We start from the raw sequence: 27,475 nt of genomic DNA on the forward strand, positions 1-27,475 counted from the left end.
AAACTTGACGAAGCACTATGGGCTTATAGGACTGCTTATAAGAATCCCATGGGCATGTCACCGTATAAAATGGTTTACGGTAAGGCCTGTCATTTACCTCTTGAACTGGAACACAAATCTTATTGGGCAATCAAAGAGCTCAACTTTGATTTCAAACTTGCCGGTGAGAAGCGATTGTTTGATATCAGCTCGTTAGATGAATGGAGAGCCCAGGCATACGAGAATGTCAGGTTGTTCAAGGAAAAGTTTAAGAGATGGCACGAAAAATAAATACAGAAACGAGAGTTCAATGTAGGTGATTATGTCTTGCTAAACAATTCTCGTTTGAGATTCTTTGCAGGCAAGCTTCTCTCTAAATGGGAAGGTCCCTATGTTATCGAGGAAGTATATCGTTCTGGTGCCATCAAAATCAACAACATGGAAGGAAATTTTCCTAGAGTGGTAAATGGGCAAAGAATCAAGCACTACATCTCTCGTACTCCCATAAATGTTGAGACCAATATCATCAATGTCATAACTCCAGAGGAGTACATAAGGGATGTTTATCAGCCTGTTTCAGACCTTGAAAACGAAGATGTATCTGTTTCGGTAAGAAATTGGACTCCGATACTTTTCCAATAGGAAATTTCTTCCGTTTTGGAATTTTGGAAAATTAGAAAAATAAAAAGCAGTCCCGAGAGCGAACGAAGCAGCCACAAGCCCTGCCATCACCCCCTACCCCCTGGAGGCGGAGGGCAAGCTTGTGGGCACCTCGTGTGCCTCCCGGACTCCGTTTTCTTGCGGAGGACTCCTTCTGGCCCAGAAAAAATCAATATATAGTCGCACGAAGGTTTTGATCTCCGTATCGTGCAGTTTTCCTCTGTTTTCGTTTCGAGCTTGTTCTGCCGTAGATCTAGGTCAAGATGTCTTCTCAAGATTCAGAGGGAGAGAGCTATGTGGTTGACTACCTTGCTAACCCCAAGGTCTATGGGGACTTGGAACCATATGGCTGGACCATTGATGAGGAAGAGGACTATGAGCCCAAAGGGAAGGAGCAAACGAGTCCCGATGAAGAGGAGGCTCCTCTACCTCAACCTGCAAACACCCATGTGGAGTTCAAGAAGTCAAGCCTCCCTGACCATAGGAAGAAGCCTAAGACCTTGTTTATCCCTTCTCGTTTCTTGCAGGAGAGTAAGCAGGAGCTTTGCCATAGAGTTTTGAAACTTGAGGAGGAAAATGAAGATCTAAGGGAGCAGAACTTTTTGCTCAAGTGGAAATTAGACAAGCTCAAGACTGCTCCAACAACACCACCATCACCACCAAAGGAAGACAACTAAGCATTGGTATGGGCAATCCCCTTGGCTTCTGCCAAGCTTGGGGGAGTTGCCCTGGTATCGTATCACCTTTATATCGTTGCTTTTACCTTTGTTTTAGTTCTTTCCTTTTCAGTTTTTATTTCTTCTTTTAGAGGAATAAGTCTTTAGTTTTTAGTTTGAGTCTTTTGCTTTTGTCTCTCCCCCGATGTATTAAAGCTTACGAGCTATATATTAAAGAGTGCCTTAGTCAAGGGCTTTGCTTTGTGCCATGATCATAAGTATGAAAAGAATGATAGCATGAAAGATCATGAGACGATCTTATGGAAAGTGATAACTTCACTTATGACACATATGATGATTGAAACTTGTTGAGAATAAATCAACATAGACATTAGTCATTGTTGCAATTAATAAGAAGTAATAAGGAAAGAGAGGTTCACATATAAATATATCATCTTAGACACTTTTTGCAATTGTGAGAACTCACCAAACTATTACATGCCTAGGAGTAGATGTTGGAAAAGGAAGACAACATAATGAATTGTGTTTGCTTGGTTCCAAACAATGTTATATGATTAGAGATCCCTTAGCATGTGACGATTGCTTCCACCTCATATTAGCCAAAACTCCCGCACCAAGTAGAGATACTACTTGTGCATCCATAAACCTCCAACCCAGTTTTGCCATGAGAGTCCACCATACCTACCTATGGATTGAATAAGATCCTTCAAGTAAGTTGTCATCGGTGCAAGCAATAAAAATTACTCTCTAATATGTATGATCTATTAGTGTGTGGAAAATAAGCTTTGTACGAACCTGTGATGAGGAAGGCATAAAAGCGACAGACTGCATAATAAAGTTCTTTATCACAGGAGGCAATATAAAGTGACGTTCCTCCGCACTAACAGGACACGCATTCAAACCTCAAAAGCGCATGACAACCTCTGCTTCCCTCTGCGAAGGGCCTATCTTGTACCTTTACTTTTTACCCTTGTAAGAGTCATGGTGATCTTCACCAATTCCCTTTTTGCCTTTGTCTTGGCTACCGTCACATGCTTGGGAAAGATCTATATTCATATATCAACTTGGAGTTGAGTACTCATGCTTTATTGTTGTTGACTTTATCCTTGAGGTAAACCGTTGGGAGGCAAAACTATAAGCCCCTATCTTCCTCTGTGTCCAGCTGAAACTTTGACACCATGAGTACCACGTGAGTTGCAACAATTGTGGAAAACGAAAGAGATGATTGAGTATGTGGGTTTGCCTTACAAGCTCTTATTTGACTCTTTCTGAAGTTGTGATAAATTGCAATTGCTTCAATCACTATGGATTATTGTTGGTTACTTCTCGGTAAGGTTTTTGCTTCATGCTTTGCTTTGTGAAGGAATTGTTACTTTCCCATAAGAATCTTTATGATATATTGTTGTCCTATGTGTGATCATGATGCCCTCATGTTCGTATTATGTTTTATCGACACCTTCGTCCCTCAATGGGACTTGGTTTTCGCTTGAGGACAAGCGAGGTCTAAGCTTGGGGGAGTTGATACGTCCATTTTGCATCATGCTTTCATGTTGATATTTATTGCTTTTTGGGCTGTTATATTACTTGTGGTACCATATTTATGCCTTTTCTCTCTTATTTTGCAAGGTTTATTTGAAGAGGGAGAATTCAGGCAGCTGGAATTCTGGACTCGAAAAGGAGCAAATCCTAGTCCACTATTCTGCACATCTCCAAATGCCCTGAAAAGTTACGTCGATTTTTTCTGGATTATATAAAAAATACTGGGCGAAAGAAGTACCAGAGGGGGACAACCAAGGCGCCACAAGCCCTGACACCACCACCCCCTGGTGGCGGAGTGGGGGCTTATGGGCTCCCTGACGGCCCACTAGCCCCCCTCTTTTGCTATATGAAGCGTCCTGGTCCAGAAAAAATCAAGAGGGACTTTTTCGTGGTTTCGCCGCCGCCATGAGGCGGAACTTGAGCAGATCCAATCTAGAGCTCCGACAGGACGATCCTGCCGGGGAAACTTCCCTCCCGGAGGGGGGAATCGTCGCCATCGTCATCACCCACACTCCTCTCGTCAGAGGGGAGGCATCTTCATCAACATCTTCATCAGCACCATCTCCTCTCCAATCCCTAGTTCATCTCTTGTAACCAATCTTCGTCTCGCGACTCCGATTGGTACTTGTAAGGTTGCTAGTAGTGTTGATTACTCTTTGTAGTTGATGCTAGTTGGATTACTTGGTGGAAGAGTTTATGTTCAGATCCTTGATGCTATTCATTACACCTCTGATCATGATTATGATTATGCTTTGTGAGTAGTTACTTTTGTTCCTGAGGACATGGGATAAGTCATGATGATAATAGTAATGTGAATTTGATATTCGTTCGGTATTTTGATATGATGTATGTTGTTTTTCCTCTATGGTGTTATGTGAACGTCGACTACATAAGACTTCACCATATTTGGGCCTAGAGGAAGGCATTGGGGAGTAGTAAGTAGATGATGGGTTGCTGGAGTGACAGAAGCTTAAACCCCAGTCTATGCGTTGCTTCGTGAGGGGATGATTTGGATCCACTAGTTTAATGTTATGGTTAGACTTTGTCTTAATTCTTCTTTTGTAGTTGCGGATGCTTGCGAGAGAGGTTAATCATAAGTGGGATGCTTGTCCAAGTAAGGGCAGTACCCAAGCGTCGGTCCACCCACATATCAAACTATCAAAGTAACGAACGCGAATCATATGAACATGATGAAACTAGCATGACAGAAATTCCCGTGTGTCCTCAGGAGCGTTTTTCCTCCTATAAGACTTTGTTCAGGCTTGTCCCTTGCTACAAAAGGGATTGGGCCACTTTCTGCACCGTTGCTACTACTTGTTACTTGTTACTTTTTGCTCGCTACGTTTCACCTCGCTACACAATCACTTGTTACCGCTACTTTCAGTGCTTGGAGTTATTACCTTGCTGAAATCCGTTTATCAGAGCCTTCTGCTCCTCGTTGGGTTTGACACTCTTACTTATCGAAAGGACTACGATTGATCCCCTATACTTGTGGGTCATCGATGGGCTATTTATGGCCAACATGCACTGAAATGACCCTCAGTCAATTCCCAACCGACATGTGTTCCAACAGTCGGATTTTAAAGACACACGCAACAACATTACTTGGGCTACAAGCAATGCTGAGTCAACCTACTCTGGAAGAGGTTTCGTCCCATTGTCTTCGCTCGAAGACCTAGGTAATTGATAGTTGAGCATTACGTTAGCATGTGACTTCGATCTCATCAATCTCACATAACAGTACGGTGGTTCCTATGACTCAGGAAAGAAGAAACAAAACAACAAAAGACTTTGTTTTCGCGTTTCATTATCTCCAAGGGATTATCTTCGTGCACCACCAATGGCTTCGGCCATCAACAATGTCTTCGGACATTTCCGAGGCTCGTCTTCGACGGTTAAATCGAATCCCATGGACTCTTATGTGTGTTATCCTATCAACTCTCACGAACACATTAGTCCCTCAACCACGTTTGTCTCCAATACTCCAAAACCAACAAAGGATGGCACTAGATGCACTTAGATACATGCGCAGGAGGTTGACATTGTCTGGCGTTGTGGTGGTGTCGACGACAGAAAGGTCTGGCAAGATCAATGCATGGATCACACGTGAAGATGGGACGATGGGGGATGATGGCGGTAGATTCTAGAGCGTGCGCATGCAGTTCATGCCGAGGGTCTGCTACACCTGTTGGTACTCCCGGCTTGCCGGCGGGCGGTTTGGTGAGGCCACCGGTTCTCATGGTGTGTGCTGGCAAGATGTGAGAAAAACATCGTCAACCTTGTCGGTATGGTGATATTTTTTGTCAGAAAGGTGTCTTTGGGTCGATTCATGTATTTATTTTGTAGGATTTTGTTGAATAATATAATAAAGATGAAGGGGGTTATCCTCCTTTAATAAAGCTAACGTTGCGACATTTAATTAGGAATGGAGGGAGTAACTTTTTTCTTGAAAAGAAAGGGTTTTCCCCGGCTCCACCCATTTTATTGAATGAAATCAAACATAGTCAAGAATGATCACAGGAGCACATAGAAATCATTAGCTCAATTATGTATAAGTAGTATATTGTTAGTTCAATATTAGTTCAATATTAGCACACAGAAGCCATAACAATATTGAAACCATTAGTTCAATATTAGTTCAAAGATCATGGAGTATATTGTTATTAATTACAAATCCCGGCAAAAGTTAAATGCAATTTCAGCCGCGTCCAGTATGCCCCTAAAAGAAGGCTTCAGCGCATGGCCACCGTCCATCACACCTCTCTCCATCTCCGGTCACTCTAGGGGGTTTCCATTTCCCGCAATCGTACGCCGACTCAAAATGGTGAGAAGGTCAAGCATGCATGATGGGGTTGGCCGGCTAAATCTGCTCATGTCGCCATCGTCCATCCTCTCTCTCTCTTTCCCACTTTGGTCTCAAAAAAATCTTTACCTATTAATAAAGCACATATTGCTTCTGTGGTACGTCATTTAAATTGCCCTCAAAGTTGCCTTAAATTACCCACTATGTCACCCATAAGTCAAAAGAACGGTTTAGATTTTTTTCCTGTCAAAGTCGTTGTACGCTATCCTTCTTAAAGCTTGAAACTGTGATTTGTCATTACCATGTGTCAGGCGTAGTGGCTGGTGCAACTCTCGTGCATCTAGGAGAGCTAGGTTCGATCCCTGGTTCTAGCACTTTTTCTCTCCCTTTTCTCTCTTTTTGTTTCTTTTTTCCTTAATTTTTCAGTTCTTCTATGTTTTTTTATTTTTTTCTCTTTTGGCATAAACTTTGCACAAATATTAATCATGGATTTAATAAATGTCAAACTTATAGACAAAAAAGTTTTTATATATACAAATAATGTACAGTGCTTAGGGATCATAAATAATATATTTTTCTTTTGTTTTGAAAATATTGATCATGTATTTAAAAAACTTTAAATGTGCATAGAAAAATGTTTTCGATGTATAAGAAAAACATATACAAAAATATATGTATGGAACAAAGTAGACATAAAGAATATAACTTTTTGAAAATGTTAATTGTGTATTTGGATAATGTCAAACATGTATATAAAAAATGTTCATGATGCATACAAAATATGTAGACTGTGTATAAAAAAAGTAGACATCAAAACTAAATATGTTTTAAAAATGTTAGCCATGAAATTGAAAATATTAAACGTGTATATATAAAATGTTTTTGATGTCACCCACAAAAAAATGTTTCTAATGTATAAAAACTGAGCAATGATGCTTATACAAACTTTAGGTAAATCAATGGCTTAGCTTTGATTTTTCATATTGTTTTAAACTGTTTTTCTGATGATTTTTTATTTTTTTTAAGTATATCGATGTTGATATGCAATCTTGAACACTTGGCATGCATGTACTTACAAATTTATTGTTTTCGATGTAGCTGTCTAATATGTTTACAACCAAATTAAGACTTTGCTTTGATTACAAATGCCTACACTTAAATCAGCGAGACAAAAATAATGCTCTTATGCATATGCTATCATTAATTAATAAAACATACTTTGCTATTATCATCGTCATGCAAAATATTTGTGGGCATTACCGAGGAGGAGAGAGACCATGCAACTTGAAACATCAAGTAAGATCATATCCATGCTTACTTATTATATGTTCATTAATAATATAAGTTCACATGACATAAATTTAAATTGTTTGGAATACCTGTACGCAATATTCTTTCATGCTTTGATTTCTTGATTTGTTAATTAAATATGCATCGAGTTGGCGTATACTCCCTCTGTAATTAAGCATACTGAACGTACTGAATTTTCTCTCAGAGAGAGAGAGGGACCTCAAAATGTGATGTCATTTGGAACTAAAAGGCATAGACCTATTAAGATCTAGAGTCGTGGTTACTGTGTTAAGAGTACGTGTTATTTTCTCTCCCGATGCAACGCACGGGCTCTTTTGCTAATAATACTACGCTTCTTCAGCAAAACGTTGGGGAGAGGAAAACCGTGGTGTGATTGTACAAAAACTAACTAGTATTCCTCTGTTAACTAATATAAAAACATTTAAATCACTATTTTAGAGATCTAAATATTTTTATATTAGTTGTCTATGTGCTACAACCTACAAGTACTTGTCACGGACTTAAGATTAGCTTGTGTGCACGTTATACGAAAACTACGAAAATTCTTCGTGCGTTATAACGGGAGAAGAAAACACACATCCATGCACGTGACGACACCTAGTTGACGGATTTATACCGGTCGTCATCGAATCCGCTGCTCGTCATGTCGGTAAAGGCCAGAGATTACCGGACGAGAGCTTAGGTGGCGGATGGAAGTTGAGTGAAGTGGTTAGGGTTTGACCTGGACAACGATTGGGGAGTAATATATGTGGGGTCGGATGTGCCAGTATGGGTTGGGTCCGACGTGACGAACGCATCCATACGCCCGTATCCGTCCTACATTTGGACTGGATACGAGGCGTGCCAGTCAACCCAAAGTTTAGGTTCATTTAAGACATACGTTTCAATCACCTTTTGTTATCACTGGTCAGTGACAAGCCATCGTATAAAAAGGATTTGAAATGACTGGTGGTTGTAGATGCTGTAAACAGAGTCAAATTAGAACCTTGAAACAAAAAAGAAATTTCCCAAAAAGGCAAAGTGTGCATTGTTCGGAGAACAAAAACATGTGTGCACACTAACACGTCTGCATGTATGGTAGAATAGTAACGGTATGTAAAAGTTCTAAACTATTAAAAACAAAAAAAAATTACTTGTCAGCACGCTAGCTAGGCTAACATGTCGTGTTGTCTAGAAGAAACGAGTCGTGTTGCTGGCGCTCCCCCATCCGTATGACATAGTGTCTCTTGCGTGAGACTTTCTGGTTTTTCACCACATCCCGACCACGACACCGCCGCTGCCGGTTGCGCCCAACGCAGCCAGGATCCACCCACCGTCGGGCTCATCTGCGGAGGAGCTGACTTCATCCGCGCTCCTCTTTGTGGCCGGCTATTGTGTGTCTACCGCTGCTGGTCCGTCAGGGTCCTAGCCGTGGCTGCTCGACACTCTCCTCTGGTGCGGAAGATCACCCACTATGGCATCCACTTTTGTCAATCTGTATCTCTTTAGATTGCCTCGTCCGATTAGCGTCCTTAGCGTCGTGCGCACCCGCGCGCGCCATGGCTCCGTGCCATTAGCGTCGCCCGCTAAGGCGACGGCGGTGAAGGTCGTCGCGGAGGGGGAAGGTTGGGTGGTCATGGTGGTGGTCAGGTGCCGTTCTCAACCCGGCCTAGTTGCGAATCGAAATGAATCCGAGCTAATTCATTCCGTCGTTGTCCGCATGAGGTCATCTGATTTGGAAATCTGCATCTTCCACCTAGCATTATTGAGCTCAGACGAACTCCATTGTCCGCCGTGCTGGCCAACCTTCTCTCGACTATGGATCTGCTCCACTCGACCTCCTCTTTCCGCCGTGCTGGTCAACCTTCTCTGGACTGTGGATCTGCTCCACTCGTCGCACCAGCCGGTGGCTTCTTCGTCGGATGTCTGAAGTCTGATGCGCAGCCGAGATGCAAGCCCGCGCAGCCGAGATGCAGAGCTGGAGGAACGATGCCGAGGATGCGGAGGGGCCGGAGGCGAGGGGGTGCGGATAGAAGGGGGGAAGGGAGGGGCGATCGCTCCCCCGGAGTGAAGCGGGTCGACGGCGACGGGCGGCCGCTGATGCGCAGCCGAGATGCAGAGCCGGGGTAGGGACCTTTTTATAAAGATGAAACGTTTTTCCCACTAACCGGAGGACTGCGGGTTAAAATCAATAAAACTTTAAACTTTAGAAAAAAAACCACAACGGACGATAAGAAACCGTATTTGCTTTATTATTACTAGTACAAATGCCTGTGCGTTGCAACGGGCTAAAAATATCGTAAAACTTGCTCCGTGTGTCAGTTTCTTATATCCGGTTCCGATAAACATCGGTTATAGTTTATAATCTTATTGTTTTTCGGAGTATGACGCGACCTGTCGATAAAGTCCCACGCATACTCGTCCGGAAACCAGGCGGTCTAGCAGACGTCTTGTTATACAAAAATTTCTTCTGATTTTGTGACATTTGAATATATAATGATTCTCACCTGGACACTGGGGCTTCTGTCATGAAAATCTTGGTTTCAAAACTTTGGAGATGTTCTACCTGGTGGAATTTAGCGAGTTTCACACAAGTACTCAGTAGTGTTTTAAAACGTCTTATATTGATTTACAAATATAACACGACTTGTGCCATAACCATGTAATGTTCGAACATTATTTACACTCATATTTGCATGATATCCAAATATGATATTAATCATCTAACACCACTTTTGCCATACCATGTAATGTTCCAGAATTGGTGTAGCAGGGTTTAAGTTAAGTATAAGAAAAGATGAGGTAGGTCCGATGTTGTGACAGGCCACAAGCATCAGAAACCTGAAATAGATGGGTTTCAGACCCAGCTCCTAATTGTCCTTTTGAGATGCTTCAACTCGTCGTCGTCCTCGCTGTCTGAAGAAAGATCCGTGTCTCTGAACACCTCCTTCCCTGCTTCATTGCTCAATTCAGAAACAGAAATCCAAACAAAACTGAGCGGAAGCAGCAGCAGCAGCTCGGAGACTCATAGTGCTCACCTGCAGTTGCGCCTTCTTCTGGAATTGGATGTTGACCAGGTGCGGCTGCGCGCCGTCCGACCTGACAAAAAAGAAAAAACCACCGGCGAAATTTTGTGCTACGTCAGCCTTAGTCTCTACAGAATAAATGCTAATAATCCGGCAGCTTCCGCAGGATCGCCGCTGCGAGCGTGTCGGTGAAATTTCTATCGCCGGTGAGCTCGCGGGCCATCTGTTCCACCAACGCCCTCTGGAATTCCGGCGACGCGACCTCTCGGCACACCTTCTTCAGGTCCGGCTACGCCTCCCCTGTTGCCTCGACGACCTGCAGGCCTCCCCCGTCCTTGGTGAGGTCGAGCGTGATGGTCGGGCCGGAGGAGTTGATGGAGATGGAGCACGGCACCGAGCCGCCGCTCGACGCTGTTGCCGGGCTTGCAGGAGCTGACGCTCCAGGTGGCCGTCCTGGCCATCTCCTGTAGCACGTCCTCCACCGTCAGCTCCGGGCAGCCCTTCAGCCTCCCCGCCGCCGGCGCCGCCGCGGCCGTCCCTGGCGTCGGCGTCGCCGCCGCCTCCTCCTCGCCGTCAGACTCCATCGATTCGGTGTTGGGTTGTCGGGCGGCGCGAGAGGTGTTGGGTGCGCCCAACGCCAGGCCTGGTCGCCCAGGTAAAGGAGCACGGCTATGAGGGCTGCGTTCTTGGCGGCGACGCTGAGCGCGGTTTGCCACCTCGGTCGACCTGCGCGGCGGCGGCGGCAACAGCGGCATCGGTGCGCGACGTCGGGGTGGAGGGATGGGGGCGCTGGTCCAGGAGCGATGTGGATAAGAAGACCTTGACCACGGGGAGGGGTGTTTCTATAAAACGAAACGTTTTTTAACTAAACAAAGGACTGCGGGTTGATTTCAACAAAATACAGGGGGGGTTTCGCAAAATTGCCACGACGGACGGCAGAAGCGATGGGCGCTTTATTATTAGGGGAGACTAGCAAATATGTCCGTGCGTTGCAACGGGAGTCAAAATATTACGCCCTAACCAAATAAGTATGACTCAATACCTCGATGTATGAGCGTCCTCTATTTTTTTAATTTTAACACAGTGGCTCATCATGTTGACACTTCTTTATTTTTTCCACGCTCTTTAATGATGTCTGGTGTGTCCATGTAATTACAATGCATTTGACGTGGTAAATCTCAAGACTATGAGCCAGCCACTGCACGCCACACTTGTTATTGTGTAGCATAATGGAATTTTTAAAACTTTAACAACTAATCTCGTCGATCTCAAACTACTTCCAACCCCTAGGCATATAAACACTTCTCAAGAACTAAGTAAAACCTAAACCTAAAATACTTAACCGCTTAAATTCTAAAGCTATTTAAATCAATCTTACGGAGAACTACTAAAATAGACCACGTGAATAATAATCATTATTAGCACAATTTCAAACAATATGAAAATCAATATTAAACCACTCGTACATAAACCTCATATCAACAGTTTAGTTTCCATCGCTTTCGCAAAATGAATCTTTTTTTGCCTGGTTTTTATTTTTTATTATCTTACATTTTTATGTTTTCTTTTCGGTTTCACATTTTCTCTTAGTTTTTCTATTTACTTTTTTATTTATTTCTTTTTCATTTTCCTAAATTCTTCCAAATTTTTGAATATTTTTTGAATAATGAACATTTGTCTGATCCACAATTCATTTTTGAAATAACGAACATTATTAGAAATCGTAAACATTTTTTAAATTCATTATTTATTTTACAAAGTTCGAATTTTCTGAATAACAAACATTGTATGATTTCATGAACATTTTTTAGAACTCACAACTTTTAAAATTTAGATTTTTGAGAAATTATGAAATAATTTAAAGATAGGAAAAAAAAAATTAATGAGAAAAAAAGACATAAAAATAAAGATAAAAACATGGACCGGCCATGAAAACGTAGTGGAAAGGAAAGGAGGATGTGCATGCTAGTTGTAATAAAAAGAAAAAGGAGAGACTGGAAAAAAAGCCGCATGATCCAGGGATCGAACCCGGGTGTGCCCAAACTTATAAGAACGATACCTCACGACGATTTTGACAGGTGCGAAAATCTGAATCGTTTTCTTAACTTGTGGGATGGCATGGTGGGTAATTTAGGACAACTTTAGGGGTAAAAATTATAACGTACGACGGAAGCAGTGGCTGCTTTATTAATAGGTAAAGATAAAGATTAGAAAAAGAAATGCATGCCCCAATAAAAAAAGATGATGTCAATAATATGACGCGCACATGGCGGGTTGTTGACCGATACCTAGCTCTCTTTTACCCTACTACTACTGACCGGTACCAATCTACACTGACCATCAATAGCGGCCTGCTTAACTAGACCGAGAGTTCTTCGTGCCAGTTCTTTCGATGATTTATAAAATAATCTAAAACGACTTATCCCTTATTCATCTTAGAGCATATACAATGATTGATAAAATAGTTCTATCTTAAGTCTTCTGTGTAATTTAGAGGTTAAAAAAACATATATATAATGAGTTATTTTTATCATTATTCTCAATAACCAGTTATTTCTAAAAACATGATGAGATATATTATGCAAAGAGATTATTTTTTGTCTTCCCTTAAATAAAAGAAGACAAACATTTTCTTATATTTTCTTTCTCCACACCTCATCATTTATCTTACATGAAATTTCTAAGATAAAACCATTATACATACCTTTGTTCTAGAAGACAATAAAATTTATATATTAGAAGCCTAGTAGTTAAGATCATCTATAACTGGACCCCTCAAACACTCCAGAAACGCCTGGGCAGGCCACGCAGTCACTGCCCGGTCACAAAAATTTAACCCAAACCGACCTCAAACGCACAGATTAATCGGCATCCCCCTATTTCCTGCCCAAATATGTGATGAATATGGGGAAACCTGGGCACGCTCGCCACGTCGGCTTGACGGCTTGGCCTCACGCGGACTCGTAGGGAAACCCGACGGTCCGACAGACGCCTCGACCGTCGGTGCGGTGCGAATGATGTGCGGCGCCACTCCGGGGTCGAGGCCGGCTATTTAAGCGGTCGGCACCCCCCGGCCCTAGCACATCCGCCTCCTCCCTCTCTCCGCTGCCACCCGAGCACTTCCCTCTCTGAACCCGTCAGCCAAGCCACCACGTCGCCGGCATTACACGATCCAGCACGTCTTTTCCTCGTTCAGCAGGTCCGAATCCGAAGAAAAGCGGGGCTACCTTTGAAACCGGAGATGGATTTCGAGGAGGGGTAGGTGAAAAGGACGTGGATGTCGCCTAGAGGGGGGGTGAATAGGCGCTTTAAAATAGTTAAGGTTTAGGCTTGAACAAATGCGGAATAAAACTAACGTTTAATATATGAAGCACAAAACCTACAAACAACTAGGCTCACCTATGTGCACCAACAACTTATGCTAAGCAAGATAAACAACTAAGTGATAGCAAGATATATTACAATAAACAATATGTCTAACACAAAGTAAAGTGCATAAGTAAAGGGTTCGGGTAAGAGATAACCGAGGCACGGGGAGACGATGATGTATCCCGAAGTTCACACCCTTGCGGATGCTAATCTCCGTTAGAGCGGTGTGGAGGCACAATGCTCCCCAAGATGCCACTAAGGCCACCGTAATCTCCTCACGCCCTCGCACAATGCAAGATGCCGTAATTCCACTAAGGGACCCTTGAGGGCGGTCACCGAACCCGTACAAATGGCAACCCTTGGGGGCGGTCACCGAACCCGTACACGTGGCAACCCTTGGGGGCGGTTACCCGTACCCGTACAAATTGCTCGGGGCAATCTCCACAACCTAATTGGAGACCCCGACGCTTCCCGGAGCTTCACACCACAATGATTGAGCTCCGAGACACCACCAAGCTTCTAGGACGCCAAAGCATCCACGAAGAACAATATCAAGGGTACTAAGTACCAAAGGTAGTAAGCTTCTCAACTTCTCACTTCCACGTATCACCGTGGAGAACTCAAACCGATGCAACTAATGCAATGGCAAGAACACACGAAGTGGTCAAGTCCCTCACACTCAAATCCCTCCACAACAACAAAAGCTATGGAGAAATATGAGAGGAAGAACAAGGAGCTCACAAAGAACTCCAAGATCAAGATCCAAGGGGTTCCCCTCACATAGATGAGAAAGTGATTGGTGGAGATGTGGATCTAGATCTCCTCTCTCTTTTCCCTCAAGAACAAGCAAGAATCATTGGAGGGATAGAGAGTAATCAAGCTCTAAGAATGTCAACAATGGAGGTAGAACAAGAGCTCAACGGATGGATAAGACCAAGGGGGAAGAAGACCCCCTTTATATAGTGGGGGAAGGAATCAGACCGTTACCCCCACTTTCTGCCCGAGCTCCAGCGGTACTACCGCTGGCTACAGCGGTACTACCGCTGGCACTCTAGCGGTACTACCGCCAGCGAGCGGTACTACCACTGGCACTCCAGCGGTACTACCGCTGGCCCCAGCGGTACTACCGCTGGGCCCCTGGTAGTGCAACGGCACTACCACCGCCAAGAAAGTCTTCGCAAAAAGGTCCGTCCACGAACAACCGCTAGGCAGACGGTACTAAGCTCCTGGAGCGGTACTACCGCTGACCAGGGGCGGTACTACCGCCAGCCAGTGGTACTACCGCTAGGGCCAGCGGTACTACCGCCAACTCCAGCGGTACTACCGCTAGGTCCAGCGGTACTACCGCTCGTCACTGAAACAGCCATAACTTTCGCATACGAGCTCCGAATCGAGCAAACCCAAGCTTGTTGGATTCAGGACGACAAGGGCTATCCAAACCCAAGCTTAAGACCATGCGGTTATGAATATGCCAATGATATAAAGATGTGAGTCCTCTAAGAATGAAGAACCGGCAAAAACTCCAACATCGAAAACATCATAGTAGTTGCATATGGACTCCGTTTTCGATGAACTCAAGCTTGTCATGAAGATGACCATAAGCTCTAGAACTCACAAAGAGAAACACCAAATAAGAACCAAGAAGTATGATGCAAGGATGCAAATGGTTTGAGCTCTCAACGAACGATACGATCAAGCTACTCACTTGAGAGCCCCCTTGATAGTACATCAATCTATCCTAAACAGACAACCTATCAAGGGCAAACCTATACCTTGCACCTCGTCCTCTTGAGCTAGATGATGATGATCTTGGCTTCCTCAAGATGGACCACCTTTCTTGATTGTGTTGGCTTGATGAAGACTAGTTGATTTCTCCCCCATACTCACTATGGGTGAGCCACTCTTCAGCATGTCTTCACAAGTCCATTGCCACCACAATGGACGGCAAGCTTCAAGCATGATATCTTCGTGCTGATCCACTTGCACTTGCACATCGCAATCTTGATGACTATCACAACTTGACGTCATACTTCATTGGTTGTATGAGATCTTCCCTTTGACGCAAGCCCATGGAAACACACCTAACCCCCACATAGAACTCTCACGAAGACCATGGGTTAGTACACAAATACGTAATGGACAATGCTTACCATACCATGGGATCACTTGATCCCTCTTGGTACATCTTGTACGCTTTGTGTGTTGATCATCTTGATTTGCTCTTTGTCTGAGATATTGATCAACCATGTGTCTCTATGACCATTCTTTGGATAATACCTTGAATACCATCTTGGTCATCGACGTCATACTTCATGGGTTGTATGAGATCTTCCCTTTGACGCAAGCCCATGAAAACACACCTAACCCCCACATAGAACTCTCACGAAGACCATGGGTTAGTACACAAATACATAATGGACAATGCTTACCATACCATGGGATCACTTGATCCCTCTCGGTACATCTTGTACGCTTTGTGTGTTGATCATCTTGATTTACTCTTTGTCTGAGATCTTGATCAACCATGTGTCTCTATGACCATTCTTTGGATAATAACTTGAATACCATCTTGGTCATCATATAAACTCCTTGAACCCAACAGATGGACTTCAAGAAGTGCCTATGGACAAATCCTATAAATGTAACTTAAGGCAACCATTAGTCCATAGGAATTGTCATCAATTACCAAAACCACATATGAAGATATATGCTCTAACAGTAGGAGATGGAGGAGGAAGCGGACGAGGCTCAGGCTCCGACGCAAGCCATCTCCGACAAGGAAGAAGATCAGTTGCAGTACGTAGGATATATTCTGCATGCTTTTGTATAGATATGAGGGATGAAATATGAAAGAGTTGGATGTGTAGAAGAAAATTTGAGGCGTGACCGCTGATGTTTGAGGGTCAATTTGCAAGGTCTGGCTGTGAATGCTCTAAAACTTGACTAGTAGGCTTTTAAAAACAAAATTTTAGTTAAACTTTTAGAATAAGGTGAATAGGGGACAACTTATTCTAAAAGCTGAAAAAAACTAAAAAAAACTGGCCCTTCCCGTGCTTATTTCTGGAGACCGGGTGATGAACCAAGATGCATGTTACGATCGAGCTGCCTGCACAGCACATTTCCATTCTGGGGCAAGCTTTATCGTGCTCGTCGCAGAGGCAGGCACGATGTACGCGGCGAGGCCCTGTGCGCTCCCATGTGCCCATGACATTCCATTCCGGTGCAGCAGTAGTACAAGAGAGGCTCTGGAACGATAGACTAGCTAGCTAGATGAGGAAACCACTGGGATCGTCTTGAGGTTCTCCCTGTTGGGGCTGCCCAAGGAAGAAGAAACACACACGCGCGAGCTGGAGGTTGAAGAAGGCTCACACAACACACACGAGACACAAGAGCACACAGTTCTTCCGGCAACGCACTTCTGCCTTTTCTCTTACCCTTTTCTCCAACCACACATATAACTGATTACAAGATTTAACAAAGATAGATACACACGTACTACCTGCCTGCTCCGCTATCTTCTCTCCACTAGCCGGCAATAAGGCCACGAGTAACAACCTTTGACATGGCCACACGATTCAACCGTTTTCACACTTATCAGCTGATTACCCGGCCGCATCTAAGACCCTGACGCGTACGTGCATGCTACTACAATGATGGAAGCCCGCACATGCATCCATTCTCTAAATAACTAACTCACTACTAACTTGCATGAACACACGCGATCTCATCTCTACGTGTGTACACGGTCGCAGCTAGTAGTGGACATACTTACGTGCATGACTCAACAAAATCTATGAAAATAACCATGATGAATGCCTACACAACAAGGTTAACTCTAACACTCCCCGGCCCCTCTGCTCGCGTACGTGGGTGAACAAGGCCACCTAATTGCATGGTTTTAGTATTGGAAATCATGGATGTACACACCTAATAAAATAGATTTTGGCATTCTTAATGAAGTAAAGTCTGAAATAAACCTTGAATTCATATCCCTCGTTAAAATTAAACCCTTACCTTTAAATCCCCGAAATTTGTACCATTTTTGAATCCCGACCAATGCTAACCCTGACCGGTTTGGCACACCGGAAAATACTGTTCTCGACCACGATCATAGTATACTCTCATTGACATCTACCATGAGATTGCGTCCGCGTGCACCATATGGACCTCGCTATTATACAAGGCATGCAGTGACATCTACCATGAGATTGCACACCATGAATCCTCCTTTCTCGCCTCGATTTCGTGGCAGATGACGACGAAGATAGCGGGAGCAGTGGGGGATGGAGAGGGGCATAGACGGGATCCACCCGCGAGGGGAAATTTTCTGGAGTGAATCAGCATGGGAGAGAGGAATTAAGATGGATATGACAATCCAGACGCACGGTCAGCGAGAGCGAGGAGTTATCCTGGTGAGGATTGCCTTTTCTGATGCACCAAACTGATGTACACTGGTATTAGGGTTGAATTTGACTGGGATTAGAAAGGACAGAGTGTGAATTTCAGGAATTCAGAGATCAGGGTTTTATTCAGACTGATTGTATGAGTTCAAGGTTTATTTTAGACTTCGCTCTTCTTAATGGGACTGGACTGACAAGCACAGCCCGATCCGAAGCATTCACGCACGACGCGGCGCGGCCTTGTACACTCTCACCGTCACGGCCATCAACGGGCGAGCATGTCCATGTACATTCCCCTTCAACTCTCCGTCGGAGTCTGCTCATCCTCTTCCTCCCTTCAGTTCAGTACTCCCAGCCTCCCAGGTCACTTTCCTTCTCCAGTCTCCACAACCACCAGTCCACCACCCTACGGCCTACGTGCTCGATCAATGGAGTGGGCACCGGAGCAGCAGGCTCTCGGGGGACTCGGGCTCGCCGGCGTCTGCCGCGAGACCTGCCGCGTGATCCACCGCGTCATGCTCCCCAACTTTGTCAACCTGGGCCCCCGCTGCTCTCCGTGCTCTTGCTCGCCAATGCCGCCGCCATCCGCGCCCTCTGTTCCCGCGTCCTCTCCGACCTCGACGACGACTGTCCCGGCCTCCTCCGTCTCATCACGTACCGGCTCGCCTTCTCCCTCTTCGTGGCCGTCTCCATCGGCGGTGTCCTCGTGCTCCTGCACCTCTGCACCGCCGCCTACGGGTTATGCGTCGCATCCCTCTACTGCACCGGCGGCGACTTCCGCGCCGCCGATCGCGTCCTCAAGGGATTCCCCACGGCCCCGCTCACGCGGCTCCTCTGCACATTCCTCCTTGCCGCAGTGCCCTTTCTCGTGGTCTACACCTCCCTCTTGGTCTCCGCCTTGCTCCAGCCCCAGGAGCTGCATGGCGCTCCGGACAAGATCATGTCGCCGCTGCAGTTGCTGGGATGGGCTGCGTGCCTCGCCAGCGCGGGGTACGTAGCCGTGGTGTGCCAGCTGGCCTGCGTGGTGTCCCTGCTCGAGGATGCCATGCTCTTCGCCGCCCTGCGCAAGAGCCGTGCGCTCGTCGCCGGCAAGTTCTGGGCGGCCGCCGGCGTCTTCGTCACGCTCGACGGTTGCATCTTCGCCGTGCTGGTGGCTTTCCCGGTTCTGGTGGTGGACGATGCGCTGGGCCTCGGCCTTGGGTTCCAGGTGGCCGCCGGGGCGGCGATGGCAGTGGCTCTGTGCGCGGTGGTGCTGTTGACGCTGGTGGCGCAGCCGGTGGTCTACTTGGTGTGCAAGAACCACCACCACGAGGTCGTTGACAAGGTTCACCTCGACTGAGCACGATCTCCTCCACGAGAGGCCGTCACACGGGCGTTGAGCTGCGGCCCGTCAAGACTCAAGACGGTGCAAACTCTGCCTAGCTAGCTGCATCCTGTCCACGACTCCACTGTAGCAACTAGCAACTTGAAAAAGATTTGACTTGAGTAGTACACAGCAGCTTAGTAGTAGTAGTACTGCTGTAGTTGTAAAAGTTTGTGTCTGATTATCACTGTACCGTCGAAATTTCATGTCTGATTATCACTGTACCGTCGAAATTTTATGTCTGATTATCACTGCACCGGATATGCATGCTTGTATATGTCGATAAAAATTATTAGTTATAATGATGGATATATATATACATGTGTCGTGTTTTGTAATTAATTAGAAATATGCTATCGACTTATGCTAAATGTGTTTCTTAATTTATTTGTATATATGTTTTACACGTGGACTGTAGGATGGGTGGAACGGACTCATCGAGTCGTTAGCGCTAATAAGGCTCGTTGTAATGGGGAGTATCATATACTAGTATCATGCATATGATACTACATCCGTAATGCGTAGTATCATGTGCTAGAATCATAACACATACTCAATCATCTATTTCTTCATTTAATATGATACAGTATCATAATATGATACTCAACCCTCTTTTTCTTCATTTAATTACATGACATATCATTAAATATGCCTAGTAGGCATGCATGATACTTACTTCGTTCCTAAATATAAGTCTTTGTAGAGATTTCACTAGTGGACTACATACGGATATATATAGACATACTTTAGAACGTACATTCAATCATTTTGCTTCGTAATTAGACACCTAGTAAAATCGGTTAAAAGACTTATATTTAGGAACGAAGGGAGTATTACTTATGATACTCCCATTACGACCAGCCTAACCACGTTGATCTGCTGGGCCAAGATAATGGTGTGATATCGCCGGAGCTTGAGCTGGGGTAGACAGGAATTCAAGTACTGGTGCTGCACTTCAACAAATGTTACATCTGCTTACCATAAATCACCGGGCTAGGAAGTTGCGCGAGAAGCTCGTGAGGGACGGATGGTTGGAAGATAAAAACAGCCTAGACCCATCCCTGAAAATCAACGGACGGTGATTGGTTGAGGAAGTAAGGAACATAAGTTTACGTTAGTTACGTGTAGATGTAGCATTTCTGAAAACGAAGCATGCAAAGCTGGTGGTGCTTCTTTTCACTGGGTCGTTCTTAGCGTCCGCCTCCGCCTCCTCTTCCTCGCCCGCCTCCGCCTCCTCTTCCTCCTCGTCTGCCTCAATCTCACTCATCAAGAAATCCGGGACGCTTCCTGATGGGACAGGTTGGAAACAAAATCTACCAAGTGCCCAAATCTCTATCAGCATGCCGTATGAATGGTAAGAAAAACGGAGAGGAATTTCTGGGTAGTGAAATCTGAATAGCAAATCGGTGAATGATTCGGCGCTTAGATCCATTGGTGGAGACCGGACGAACCTGGTGATCCAGGGGATGCGACGCGGTGAGCTTTGTTCCTCCGATGGATGCAGCTGCGCCTGCGTGAGGGGATTTGAATTTTGAATGGCGTCCGGCCTGGTGGATGTGGCAGCATGGTGGCGATGTAGTGGGCGGCGGGGCGCGAGGTAGGACTGGTAAGAGCTATGGCGAGGCGTGCGTAGGTAGTACTGGCATACGATATGACCGTATTCGTTCGGTATGTGCTTGAAAAACTGGAATAAACGGAAACAGGTGGGACCGAGTGGGGACGACTCGCGCTGATCCAGTGGGCGAAGCGACGGCGTGGGTTCGCGTTGCGCGCGCAAGCAGTTAGAGAAAGCCATATTCGAGACGCGGATTTTTCCTAACCATATGCGCGCGCAACTCGTATCGGTGCCGTCCATCCGCATGTTGTCGCATCAGCCGGGCCCGCACATGTTCACGCCCTGCAGCGTATTCTTCTAGGATCAAGTTTTTCTCATGCATGTATATGTCGCTGTATTGTGTCTTTTGTGGGCCATCTGCTAATCTAGTGCTAGTACTGCTGCTAGCCCTTGCCTGTACCATTGGTACGGCATGTGCTGCTATGCGACGGTAGTCACCCGTTTGACAGCGACAGCACTATCCTGAGAGGAAGCAAGAAATCAGACGGATGCTGCGGTAGTTGCATTTTGACAGATTAAGTATCTGAAGATAATTATTCTGTTTGTTAAACCACTAGTAATATCTCACAATCCTTTTCTGGAAAATTACGTAATAAAGTGCGGTGTAAAGCAACGATGAAGTTCCGACACGTGTCTTAAAAGGACCCATCGTAGGTGTCCTCTCCCCGTTATCCATCCATTCCCCAGCTCTCCTCCTCAACTGTCCTTAGCGTAGGAAAGTCCCCTCTCACGCGCGACCAAATCCATCCGTTGGTGCTCCTTGCTGCCCTCTTGATGCAGATTCTTGGCCGGCGGCTGTGCCGCACAGGTAGCGCGCGGAAGACGCCCGGTCGAAGCCGAGATCGGAGAAACAGGTATCCTTGTCATGCTCGTTCTAAATCTGAAATCCCTAAATCCTTATCCTCTTCCGTCTGTACTAGCACAATGACTGCCAATCCTTGGTCACCAGTGCTGTCTGTGATGCTAAGGTCATACACAAGGCCCGGATCAGATAGCTTTTATAGTATTGACATGGCCAGCAACCATGGGATGCGTGGTTGCCCTCTGACGCTGCTCGTCCAAGATTGGGCCACCGGTGCTGTCCGTGATGTCAGATGTGGTGAGGATGGCTGAATTGATAGCAGCAGAAGAACGGGTATTAATATTCTTCCTTTTTCAGAGAATAACACTTGCAGTTTATGTAACTTGTTCATGTACGAGCAAAAGTAGTAGTTATACTTGATGCATGTTCATAACAATATTCATATCCGTCATTCGTCCTGCCAAATCCATCCGCTATGTAGTGCACCCTGATTCTGTATCTTGTTCATTATTACTGATTATTTCTTACGAAAACAATTTGAGCAATTATAGCACTAATCACACCTTGTGGGTGGAACGTTATTGGAATATCTGTGACGGCATTCCGGTTGCATCACAACTATATAGATTTTGGCCTCGAGAAATATATTGCAGCATACATCAGACAGGGCTCTCCTTGGCCTGAACTTCTGGATAACTTGCAGCATAAACAGATATGATATCCAACCCAATTTGTTCGTGCCTAAATTAACAAAAAAATACGCTCATAAATTCAGATTCCAATCGAATGTCCGATTGCTTAAACCATGCTGAACAACATGTCTCATACATCTAAGAGTTCAAACTGCGTCTTTGATGCTTGACCAGAAGACAAGTTCATTTCTCTCCTCGTTGGTATTATTTAGGATACTTATTGTTGTTGCACAATCAGGGCATTAACTACATGTTATGCTTGTGTATCCGTCAGTCATCATGCCAAATTAACCTGATGCTTGTTTCTCAAAATGATAAAGTTTTTTACCTCAACAAAAAATAAGACAGTATTTTCACATCCAACAGACTTTGATTCCGAATAATTTGCTTCCAATGTATACAAACACATCTTGGACTTCAACATTATTTCCTTTAGATTTTGTGCGCAGCAATACGTTCAACTCAACTAGATCTCTCTCAATACTGTGTAACTACAGCTAACTTAAACTTCATTGTGTTGAGCATAAGCTATAATACTCAGTGTGTCAAATAAAATACTTAGTGCAGCGATCATTGGCCCTGACTGTTTATACTATTCAAATATAACACTCAGTGTATCAAACGTTGTCCTGAATCAAACATTCTGCTGCCCCATATGGTAGTTGCTTCGACAGAAATAAATGTGCGGTCGATCTGATCCCAAATTATGTAAAAAACCGTACTGCCTAAATGTTCTAATTCATTGATTGCAAATCCTCGAACTGAATAACTGTCGCTGCACAGCCTAATGACGGTAGTATTGAACTGCGTCACGGTTATTAGTTACAACTAACGAACAAACTGCCTATTATAAGCAAGCAAACACCACAAGAATGGTATGTGATTGCAGTAGCCTGACATCCAACTGCGTGTGAATTGGGAGCTAGGTACATGTGCTGCAAAATGCAAAATAATACCTAAACTCTGTTACTTGCTAAACTATCGGGACAGACTCTTCTATATAATCTGACTGTGATCTGTTCTGTTAATGCATATTAGGGTAAAGGAGCACGAAGCTGTGACTGCACCAGCTCGTTACAAGTGCGAGCAGGGTTTCTTAACCTATGTTGGATCGACACGATCTACTGAAGAACTATCACTGCAACAACTCGTCTTCTGAAGCAACAGAGACAGAGGATAAATACGACACTGAATGTGGCGGCAGAAAGATGCATGTCAGTACCTTTGAGGCCATGGAGATGGATTGGGCTGCGCTTTAGTATTGTGCTCTTTGTCTTCATCGTCTGGAATGGCCTTATCTGAATCCGTGGCTTGGCTTGAGGAAGGAGAAACGAACTGGGGCACATCATGCTCGAACTCATCTTCATCGTCTGCCTTTGCCTCCTCTTCCTCGTCTTCATGGTCTTCCTCTGCCTCCTCCGCCTCCTCTTCCTCGTCCGCCTCCGCCTCCTCTTCCTCGTCCGCCTCCGCCTCCTCTTCCTCGCCCGCCTCCGCCTCCTCTTCCTCCTCGTCTGCCTCAATCTCACTCACCAAGAAATCTGGGACACTTCCTGATGGGACAGGTTGGAAACAAAATCTGCCAAGAGCCCAAATCTCTATCAGCATGCCGTATGAATGGTAAGAAAAACGGAGAGGAATTTCTGGGTAGTGAAACCTGAATAGCAAATCGGTGAATGATTCGGCGCTTAGATCCATTGGTGGAGACCGGACGAACCTGGTGATCCAGGGGATGCGACGCGGTGAGCTTTGTTCCTCCGATGGATGCAGCTGCACCTGCGTGAGGGGATTTGAATTTTGAATGGCGTCCGGCCTGGTGGATGTGGCAGCATGGTGGCGATGTAGTGGGCGGAGGGCGCGAGGTAGGACTGGTACGAGCTATGGCGAGGCGTGCGTAGGCAGTACTGGCATACGATATGACTGTATTCGTTCGGTATGTGCTTGAAAAACTGGAATAAACGAAAACAGGTGGGACCGAGTGGGGATGACTCGCGCTCATCCAGTGGGCGAAGCGACGGCGTGGATTCGCGTTGCGCGCAAGCAGTTAGAGAAAGCCATATTCGGTTCTTAGCTCACATACAATCAGGGCGGTGTTGTCTTCTTGCTCGATGAGGGGCAGCGCTCCACCCTTTCCCAATCCATGCCGCGGCAAAGCATCCGACGCGAGCTGCCTGGCATATAATTACCACACGCGAGCTCGCGCTAGACTAGTTCGTTCGAGCGCCGCAAGAGACTCTCCTCGGCTCCTCCTCCTCCGAGTCTCCACTGTCCACCACCACCTTCCCGGAGTTGCCCGCTCCCATGGCGCTCTCCCGCCGCTGCCTCCTCCTTATCTCCCTCGTCGCCATGACGGCGGTCATCGGCACCTCCGAGTTCAGCATGACAAAGTGCTACCCGACTTCAACACCCACCGTTAACGGCAGGGGCGCGTTCCACCGCAGTCTTCTCTCGCTCCTCGACGACCTCCCTCATGCCGCCGCGCGCACGGGCTTCGCCTCCATGAGGACCGGCGGCGCGTTCGCCCGCGGCCTCTGCTTCGGTGACCCCGCGCCCGGCCCGTGCCTCGTCTGCCTGTCCGACGCCGGCGGGAAGATCGCCGGCCAGTGCGGCAACGCCAGCCGGCGCGCGGGCTTCCTGAACGACGGCTGCTTCCTGGGGTACGCCGACACCAAGGCTTCCTCCGACGACATCGACATCGGTGCCGTCACTTTCTCCGGCGACTCTGTCCGTGGCATCGAAGCCGTCGTTGACGTGCTGGAGTTCCTGGACGTGGTGCACTCCCTGGTCCCGCTGTCCGCGGACGGCTGGGTGCCCACCGCCGACGGGACTGCCATGGCGAGCAATGGCGACACGGTGCGCGTGCTGGCACAGTGCGCGATGGACCTCACCGCAGCGGAGTGCGCCCGGTGCCTGCTGAATGATTCGGTGCCGCGGATGGTCGCGAGCTGGGTGCTCACCACCGCCGACGGCGTGCAAGTGCAAGGAAAAGGAAGCGTGGCCGCGGTTCTGGGCTCAAACTGCTACCTCCGTCTCGAGATATCGGCACCGCCGCGGAGAGAGAAGATTCGTGAGCATTACTCCAGCCGGTAAAATTTCATGGCGATTCCGTCTCTAACTTGTCAATCGTGATGCGCTGCAGGGAGGATCGTAAAGGATCACATCGTCCTGACTGTGCTCAGCTGCTTCGTCGTCGCCGCAGCGATCGGCGCGCTGGTAGCTCATGTCTGCTGCCTGGTGATGAGAAAGGCCAGGAATTAATGCAGCAGCAGCACCAGGTATGTGCCTCCGTTTCCACCTCGTTGGTGAGAAATACAGTGCACATCTGCAATCTTAACGCCTCCATTTTATCTCCAGCGTCGGAAGGGAAGCCATGATCTGACCGGGACAAGAAGGAAGAAGACCGAATAAAAGCAAGCCACCTGCAGCAGGACATGAGAGGGCGCTGGCCGGACCAACTCCACGCAGGAGCTACGGTGGTGTTACTGTTACTATTATGTTGATCGATCTGTCCTATGCATTTGGATGCTTGCTACTCCATTTTACCACTGCTCTGTTCCGTGATCTTCCATTAATCTTCTTCGTGATAGTGGAACCCGGTCGTTTGGTGCGGTCTTGTGTGTGGGAAACTAATTCTGGTCTTTTAAAGATCTTTAGCAGATATTGATCTCTTCTCTGTGGTTGCCTACCTAGCTAGCTCGATCTGCATTCAGGTGTTTTCATGCATGAGCTTTTTTTTGAAGGTTAATCATGCATTTTTAGCTAGTTTTCGCAGCGAGGCATATTTGCGATGCCAGTTTAGCTCGCACATGAAACGTCCCTTTATGAAGCTTGACCGACCGATGCTTTGATCGTGTATGTCCGTTATATCACGAATGGATGACGACCCCTGAAATATTTATCACGAATGGTCAACAAATCCGGGGACAGTTTCTTGGACTGGCTGTGGTAAGTAGAATAATGCTACATCTACAAAGGTTTGCTTAAAAAAATTATGTATAAACTGATATGTAGGATTGTGATTGGTAATTAAGGGATGATGGGCTTCACCCCCACTGAAAATCAGGGGGAAGGAAGAATTAGTTTGAAAGGTTAAGTAAACATTTGTAAGTTTTTGTAGGTCTAGCATTATTGATGGTAAGTACGCTTATCACATTTTTTTACGTAACATCAATCAATTTCCTAGTAAATAATTCAGTTTGTTCAGCAACTTCTTTTCTCGGGTGTGTTCACCTACTTCTAGGAATAATTTTGTGAAACATTGTGTTCCTAGAGACGAAATTTGGTGAAATATTGTTGTAATAGTTCACCGTAATTAATTCTAGGACATTAGGACCTAATCATGGCGTATCTGTTTAAATTGTTGACCTGATGCCACATCGTAGCAGGAATATTGGCAACCAGTAGGTCTTTAGCTATTTGACAAACAATATTTAGGAATAGCTTTACACGTTGCTTCCAAGAGTAGGTCCATAACCATTTTCATGGTACCCCTAGTTATTGGGTATTTCCTTGGATACTCCTTTAAACAAGTAAAAAATGCATTTCAATGGTTAAATTGATTGAATGTTATCATCCTTTCTAACCAAGAAGTTTTAACGTGTTAAGTTGATTTCTATACCTGGCTTATTTTTGCACTGCGCACTCGACATAACACACTTGTTTCCTCAAATTCGACCTTCTGAATCAACTCAGTCTAGCGAATTATGTTCGCAATGCTTAGCAGCTTATTAGGTAGGGGTATGTATTATTTCTTCCACATGCATAGTGTCAACGGTTGTATACATATTGGTTTCGTGGTTCCTAAATAGCTAGTGATATAGCATAATTTCTTTTTAAACGCGGTCCCTTAGGTGCCGATCCCATTAAAAAACGTCGAAGAGAGTTGCCCAGTTAATAATCAAAAAATCGGGCTAAAATCTTCATAATGCGCCCGTAAAAACAAGGCACACAGGGCGATCTGGCAAGCTACACAAGAACGCACACACGCCGCCAAGGGGAAGAGCTCCGTCGAGGTTGCAATCCAGCGTCATCGTCATCACGCCTCCACCAGGGCAACTCCGAATTCACCATCGACGACCACCAATGTAGCCTCCACCACAAACAAGCGTAGAGGCCTGCGTCGGACAATGCCAAACAGTCCACCACACGCGTCGACGACCAGACAGCTTCGACTCTACCGGCGAGCATTGTAGGATAAAAAGCGTTGGACCTGCGTCGAGCCAGCGCCTGAACCGACCATTCGTCTCACGTCATCGTCGCCGCA

The 27,475-nt window shown here is 45.8% G+C and overlaps 1 protein-coding gene and 1 pseudogene across 1 annotated transcript; both read left to right on the plus strand.

Annotated features, from left to right (window-relative positions):
- The first annotated feature begins 17,964 nt into the window (after positions 1-17,964).
- LOC123430608 lies at positions 17,965-19,360 on the plus strand (annotated as a pseudogene).
- Positions 19,361-24,314: 4,954 nt separating this feature from the next.
- Positions 24,315-25,885, plus strand: LOC123430609 (plasmodesmata-located protein 5-like). The gene is made up of 3 exons (XM_045114460.1): positions 24,315-25,279; positions 25,352-25,487; positions 25,567-25,885. Exons 1-2 carry the CDS (start codon positions 24,514-24,516, stop codon positions 25,468-25,470), a joined length of 885 nt encoding a protein of 294 aa, XP_044970395.1. The 5' UTR covers positions 24,315-24,513; the 3' UTR covers positions 25,471-25,487; positions 25,567-25,885.
- The last annotated feature ends 1,590 nt before the right edge of the window (positions 25,886-27,475 follow it).

Source organism: Hordeum vulgare, chromosome 2H (assembly GCF_904849725.1).
Source record: "Hordeum vulgare subsp. vulgare chromosome 2H, MorexV3_pseudomolecules_assembly, whole genome shotgun sequence".
Taxonomy (NCBI): domain Eukaryota; kingdom Viridiplantae; phylum Streptophyta; class Magnoliopsida; order Poales; family Poaceae; genus Hordeum; species Hordeum vulgare.

Coding starts and splice junctions, on each gene's coding strand:
- LOC123430609 (XM_045114460.1), top strand. CDS start 24,514: ATGGCGCTCTCCCGCCGCTGCCTCCTCCTTATCTCCCTCGTCGCCATG. Junction 25,280..25,351: donor GCCGCGGAGAGAGAAGATTC/GTGAGCATTACT, acceptor GATGCGCTGCAG/GGAGGATCGTAAAGGATCAC.